A 6,789-nucleotide genomic window follows, 5' to 3' on the forward strand; every position below is an offset into this window, starting at 1 on the left:
CCCACCCTATGTGGCCCACCCGCCTACTAGTTCTTCCTCCCCAGGTGCTCGGCAGCTGCCAGGCCCACCCGCTACCAGGCCCACACAGCATCGGCCTAGCTCCCGGGGCTAGACAGGGGCGGGGAGGGAAGCCCTGGAGCATCAGCTCCAGCAGCTGTTGGAGCTCCGCAGCTCCGGCCTCAGGAAATGTCCTGCTGTCATCTGAGAGACGCCTGCCGGACACCGGGCACCTGGGGCCCTCCCCCCACCCCTCTGTCCCCAACAACTCGGAGTCCAATATCCAGGAAAGCTTTATTCCCTGCTCGGTGAATAAGAGTCTGCACACACAAGTTGACCATCAGATGAGTTCACAAACCCCACCCCCCACCCCACCCCCACCCCACCCCCACAGACAGACACTACGAGACAGGTCCAGCACACCCACCACAGTGTGACCTCACCCACCCCGAGCTGCTGACAGCCCCACAGGCCACGAGGGAGGCAGCATCTTTATCCAGGTGAGCCCTGGGCTGATGGGCAAGGCTGGCTGTGGAAGGCTCACTTGCTGGATAAGGTCACTCCCAGAGGAGCCAGCAGGGGCAGGATGGGGGAGGAACACGCAGCTCATGGGTGGCTTCCACCTGTGGCCTTGGTGCTGGGAGAATCGCAGTTGTCCTCGTCTCAGCTTTCGGACAGAGGGGTACTTCAGCTCAAGGGTGGGATGGGGAGCAATGGCTAGAGAAGCGATTTTGGAAAGGGGAGGCCTGGCTAGGGGCAACTGGTCTCTCTGCCAAGACATCAAAGACTCCAAGGGTCACCACTTCCGCCTCAAGCCGAACTCAGACCACAGTCCAGGATGAGGGCTCAGGGCTGCCTCCTGGGTGGGGCTGGAGAGTTCCTGTTGCTGGCTGCCAGGAAGCCCCAGCTCGACCATCCTGCAGTGCTCACTCAGTGACCACACTGATGAAATAATCCTCTCCTCGTTGCTGTTCTTTCTCAGGATGGCAAGGAGGGAGCCAAGATTTCAGGCTCCTCTCAAGAACTGTATTGGTCTGCCTGCCCCAGGGGCCTCCTGGACCCGGCATCTTTCTGTGGCTCAGTGGGGAAGCCCTGTGAGGCCACCCAGAGAACCCACTCCTCGGCCAGTGCTCCTGTGTCCTGCTCACCCCACAGCCTCAGGTTGGGGCCAGCACCTGTGACCCCTTCCCCACCACCTGAGACCTGGTTCTGGCCACACTTGGCCTCTCCTCCTGTCCACCCCGGAGCTCCCTGCCGGAGGCCCCTTCCCTTCCCTGCCCAGTATCCAGACGGATGGCTTCCTGTGTGGGCAGGCCTGTCCTTCCAGTCCTGGCCTGTCCTTTGTGGCCTGCCCAGGGGTCACCCAGAGGGGTAGTAGGGAGTATCGCTGTGGTAGTTGTAATCCGGACACACCTTTTGGACTAGCCTATAGTCCGTGCTGTAGAAGGCAATGTAGACGCAGACGACTTTGAAGGGCTGGGAGCAGCTCCAGGTGGCCGAGCTCTGAGCGTGGTCTCGGGAGCAGGTCTTGGCGGGGTCATGGGTGCAGAGCGAGATCCGGCGGCCCCGTTCCACCTTCTCCCACTCCATCCGGCAGTTGAAGATTTTGGAAGCCTTGGCTTCAATAAAGATCTGCTGCTCCTGATGAAACTCTACAGCTTTACTGGGGGGCACAAGGCTGATGGAGATATTGCCCTGGCCCGTGGCATTGTGTCGGAAGTGGACACTGAAGGTCCCGTTGCCGTGGTCCACAATCTTCCCCGTGACCAGCAGGTTCAGGGCTACTGTCTTGATGTTGGAGTAGAAATCACCCCAGCCAAAGATTTTCTTCACTTTGGTTGATGGCGGGGGGCTGTGGTTTGGGCGACTGGGGGGCTGGCCAAGGACCCCCCATGCCTCCCCAGGTGGAGCCAGCAGTCCTAGCAGAGTAGAGTTGGCCATGTGGCGGGACTTAGGGGACATGTGGCCCCGCTTTCGAGGCATCCGCGGCCGGGCCTGGCTCTCAGAGTCATCACGCTCAGGGTCCTCTGAGCCTGGCGGACCGTCATCCTGGCCGCAGGTGACCTGCGGAGGCAGTTGGGAGGAGAGTGAGCACCTGGGCCCTCAGAAGACTCAGGAATTCCGGTCCCCCACTCCCTACCACCAGGACCATCTCTCTGCCCCTCCCTTCCACTCTGGCTTGGGGCTGAGGGGCCCAGGCACATTGCTCTCTTACACTGGGGGTTGGGTGTGCATTCTGGGCCTGTGTCATGGTTCCCTCTCATGTTCTGACACTCAGGTCACCCCTAGCTCCTCTCCCCACTGTGCTGCTTCTGGCCACTATTCGAAGTCTGGAGAGATGGTGGAGAATTCTCTCCAGGGGACCAGCAGAGTTACACAGCTTCTACTCTTAAGAGAGCTCCAAGTCTGATGGGGGAGGCCCAGCTCCTGATCTTGGGAGAACCTTCATCAGAACGCAGAAGTACACCCCTCTGTTGACAGCAGTTGTTGTCTAGGAGAGATACAGTTTCCGCCTCTGTGATATTCCAAGGCTAACGGAGGTGGTACACTGTCTGCCTTCAAAGAGCCCCAAGTCAGGTAGGGGTGCTCCATCTCTCTGCTGAGAGAGCCCCTCGTTTGACAGGGGAGGTACAGCCCTTGCCTTTGGGAACTTTCTAGTCTGTTGAATGAGACACCATTCCTACACTGGGAGAGTTTCTACCCTCAGAGGCAAAGAGAACCAACAGATGATGAAAAGAAAACAGAACCCAGTAAAGTTCTCTCTCGAGTACAAATGCGGTTTAGGTTTTAATGGGAGGCTTTGAGGGAGACCTGGGTGAGTTCCATAACCAGGATGACCAAATTCCACTGATGGTAACATGCCAGGACATGACATACTAGGAGGGAGGAGTTCTTATTATTCCCATTTCACAGATGGGGACACCAGACTCACAGTTTACATCAGTACAAGACTAAACCCTTCAGGGTCAGTCCTCCTAATCCACCATACTCCCAGACTCTCAGACCAGATGGGTCCTACTATGGGGGTTTTATCCAAACCCTCCCCTCATCTGGGATCTCTGGAAAGCTCTGCGGAGGCTCAATTGACCTCTGCGGCATCCGCTCTACTGACAGGCAACATCTGGGGAGGCTTCTTGAAGGAGCTGTCGGGAGGGCCAGCAGGACAGCCCGACAAGCTCAACACAGGACAGCTCAGGAGGGCACCAGGGAATGGCAGGTTCCCTGAGGACAGCTGCCTGGCGTGGGTATGCTCAGCTTTTCAAGAAAGACCCTCTGTGTCTCATAACCAGCACCAGGTGTATCAGCTCACAGCTGGGAAGCATCTGGACTTGCTGGGACCTGGGATAAGGATGTGGAACGCCTGAGGCTGTCATATGCACGGCTACAAAGGGGTTCAGGGTCTTCATGTCCCCTGTTCTGACCCTGGCCATGTCTGCGGTCGTGCGCGGTGTCCCTGCCTGCCAGGACCCAAGGGTGGGGCAGAGGGACAGCAGGAGAGGAGCGCCGCGGGGCTGGGGTCAAGGCAGAAGACGTGTGCGTGTACTGAACCCTGGGGGTGGGGGTCACAGCTGAATGGCTGGAGGATGAAGAGAAGGGCCCTAGGGAGAGATGTGAGAAGGGAAGGGTTCTTCCACACAATGGCAAAGGGGATTATTGTTTTGAGGAGACGGGCAGACCCAGATGTGGGTCTGAGGCTTCTCCACGATAGGATTGGTAGGTGGCGGTTGGTCGGAGGGGATTAGCGCCTTGAGCTGGGGTCTGGTGTGGATTCCCCGAGTCCTGCGCCGCCAGGAAGGCGCGAGCGAGCGCACGGGGAGCGGGCTTCGGGCGCTCCGCTCAGCTGCCGCGAGCGCCCGGGGCGGGAGCCGCCTGCCCAGGTCCTGTGGGGCTCGGGCTGCGCGCAGCCGGGAGAGGAGAGGAAAACAACAGGCGAGGAGGGAGGGAGCAGGAGGGAAGGCGGGAGCGAGGGACGCGGGGCCACCCCCCGCCTGGGCCAGCTAGTGCGCTGGGGGCCCCAGAGCGCGGGGCCCTCCGAGCCCCTCCGCCTCCCCGAGGTCAGGGAAGAGCCCATACCCCCTACCCTGCCAGGTCATCAGCTCCACAGCCACCCTCCACTACCCTTCCGCACGGCCCGGGGCCCGGGAAGAGGTCGAGTGACCCTTGGCGACGTCTGCGGGCATTTCCCCTCGTGCCCGTCGCACCTCTCGCCACCAGCGGCCGAGTAGGTGGGCCAGCCCAGCACCCTCTCCCCGCCCCTATTAACCCTTCCTGTACAGTCTCCGGCCTCGGACCCGCCCTCTCCCCCAGCCTCGAGGCTTCTCCTCCATCCCCGGGATGTTGGGGGGAAGGGAGAAAGTTTTCGGGCTCGGAAGCTTCCCGCGCTCTCCCCCAGTCCTCCAGGCCCCCGCCCCTCCGCGCCGCTCCCGGCGGATCACTCACCAGATAGAGGCTGCCCTGCACTAGGAACACGAAGCAGCAGCGAGTCAGTTGCATCTTCCTCCTTTGCTCTCGTGCCCCTTTCTCGCGTCTGTTCCCTTCAGGGTCCCAGGCCCTTCCTCACCCCCGCTCGCTCTTTCAGGCGCGCCGTCGCATGCTCCAGTCCCCCGGCCCCTGGCGGCCCTCCGCGCGGCCAGCCGCCCAGGACCGACCCCGCCCCCTTCGTCCAGCTGTGCAGCCGCCGCCCCCCTCCCCTGGTCCAGCTGCGCGCGGCGCGGCCCCCTCTCGCGGCCCTAGATGTGCGCCCCGAGCGCCTCGAAGGGCCCCAGCTGCGCGGTGGCTCCGCGGCTCCAGATATGCCCCCTCGGTTCCAGCGGCGCCGCTCTCGCCCAGATGTGTTGGGGACCCGCGCGCGCGCTCGCCCCAGAGCTAATTCCCCAGGCCAGATGGCCCCTCCCGCCCCGTCGCGGCGCGCCCCCTGGCGGACGCCCCTGGCCGCGCCAAGCCCCGCCGCCGCTCCCCGCGCTGCCTCCCGCCAGACTGGAGCGCTCCTGGCGCCCAGGCGGCTCCGGCTTCCTCGTCCCTCCCACCACCGGCGGCGGCGGCGGCGGCGGCGGCAGGTACTGTGAGCCCAGCCGGTACCTCCGGAGTTAACTCCTCCCCTGCCGGCCCGCAACCCAGGGATTTAGGACGCAGGGGGCAGGATTTGGAGGCGGAGTTTACTCGCGAGGCAGGGAGAGGGTGGTGACCTCGGGGGTAGGGACCCTACTAATTCCAACCCTGAGCTGGGCCTCTGTTCCTGGTAGGGAGCCCTGAGAATGTGCTGCCCTCCCTGAACCCCCAGAGACCTGGAATTTGAAAAGATTATTTTTCCCAAACCCCATTACAAGAGATTCAGAAAAGAAGGTCTTCCTTATTGTAACCTGTCTCCTCGGCCCAAAGTCCACTTCTCTCTGCAAGACTTGCTTTTGTGCCGGGGGAAGTTCTTCTGGGTGTCTAGCCTGTACTCCTGGTTATAATATCAATTCCTATCCTCTTCTGCTTTACTCAGAGGGGCTGGGATAACCCTCCCCACCTCCCCCCAGTACCTCTCAGTCCAGTCGCTGTGACAGGAAACTTGACTGGAGTCCTGGAATGAAAAGGCAGCTAGGGGCCAGGCTGGATTTCTGGGGTAAGCCTCCCGAGAAGCTGAGGAGTGAGGTGAGCAAGGCCCCTGGAGGCTGTACCTCCATTCTTCACTCTGCCCTTCCTGTGATCCAGGGAGTCACAGGCTGGGATGTGGGGCTCCCATGCTAGTAGGGTCTCTGTCTCTGGTTTCGGTAAACCTCCAGGGCAAGAAGGAAGAAAAAGACCCTCATTCGAGATTGCAAAGTGGGGCCCATCCCCCATCACCCCACATCTCCACATTGTCTTCCTGGAATTGCAGGGCCCCTTTAGTCCTTAGAAAAATCAAAGGTCAAGTCCCAGCACCCAGCACTTCTCAGAGGCTGTGAGGCTGAGGAGGTACCCCAGCGTTTGGAGTGGCCCCAGCCTGGGCTTGGCCCATGGGGCAGGGTGGGTGGGCACTCTGCTGTGGCCCTCGAGGCCCAGCTTGGTCTCTGGCTGCAGCCCCCAGCACGCACCCAGCCTCCTCCCCCACCATCTGCCAGGCGGGTGCATGGGGAATGCAGATGAATCTTAATATCAGCCTGGGCCAAGTGCGATGAGGGAGACAGATTCTGCAGAACCCAGACAGCGTCACAGGGCCCCCTGCATTCCCCAGGCACGCTGGGCAGTACAGGAGACAGCAGCCCTTCTCTGGTGGTGGCGGGGGGGTGTGTGTGTGCAGGTCTAATCAAAGACCACCCCCCCTCCCCCCCACCCGCCACCCTACCAAAGCCAGGGGAGGAAGGAACAGATAAATCTTTGTCTGGCCTCTGAGCCTCTGGTCCGGCTAGGAGGAAGAAGCTGTCGGCCTGAGCGTGGGCAGCTGGTTCCGGCACTCAGCTAGGCAGAGGCGTAGCTGGGCCCACTCCTTGTCCATCTCCAGAAGGTCCTATCCCCAGGAGAGCAGTGTGACCCAGCAGAAAGAGCACAGATTTTCAGGCCAGACAGTCCTGGATTCCATTCCAGGCCTGGCTGTGTGACCTTGGGCAGGTTGCTTTGGTTCTCTGAAGCCAGTTTCCTGATCTGTTGTTGCAAGAACTAAATGAGACAGAATGTGCAAGCAAAGCACAGGCACAATGGCTGGCGGGCAGTCATGGCGTGCAATAAAGGGAAGCTCTTTTCTACTGCCCACACATTTGCTCTGGCTGAGCCTCCTGCGGGCTTGCCCTCACTGCCCTCTTAGCCCTTCCTGCCTCTCACTTCCTTCAA

The 6,789-nt window shown here is 61.1% G+C and overlaps 1 protein-coding gene across 1 annotated transcript; it reads right to left on the minus strand.

The window, feature by feature from the left end:
• Nucleotides 1-278: 278 nt before the first annotated feature.
• On the minus strand, nucleotides 279-4,971 carry NXPH3 (neurexophilin 3). Its single transcript, XM_043904242.1, has 2 exons — nucleotides 4,438-4,971; nucleotides 279-2,061 (listed from the first exon to the last, which is right to left on the minus strand). Exons 1-2 carry the CDS (start codon nucleotides 4,489-4,491, stop codon nucleotides 1,357-1,359), a joined length of 759 nt encoding a protein of 252 aa, XP_043760177.1. The 5' UTR covers nucleotides 4,492-4,971; the 3' UTR covers nucleotides 279-1,356.
• Nucleotides 4,972-6,789: the final 1,818 nt, after the last annotated feature.

This window comes from Cervus elaphus, chromosome 5 (assembly GCF_910594005.1).
Source record: "Cervus elaphus chromosome 5, mCerEla1.1, whole genome shotgun sequence".
In the NCBI taxonomy this organism is placed as follows: Eukaryota; Metazoa; Chordata; class Mammalia; order Artiodactyla; family Cervidae; genus Cervus; species Cervus elaphus.

Bases quoted from the DNA above. Each gene is read 5' to 3' on its own strand.
- NXPH3 (XM_043904242.1), bottom strand. From the start codon at position 4,491: ATGCAACTGACTCGCTGCTGCTTCGTGTTCCTAGTGCAGGGCAGCCTC. The intron at 2,062-4,437 runs GTGAGTGATCCG...CTGCCTCCGCAG, and splicing joins TGCAGGGCAGCCTCTATCTG to GTCACCTGCGGCCAGGATGA.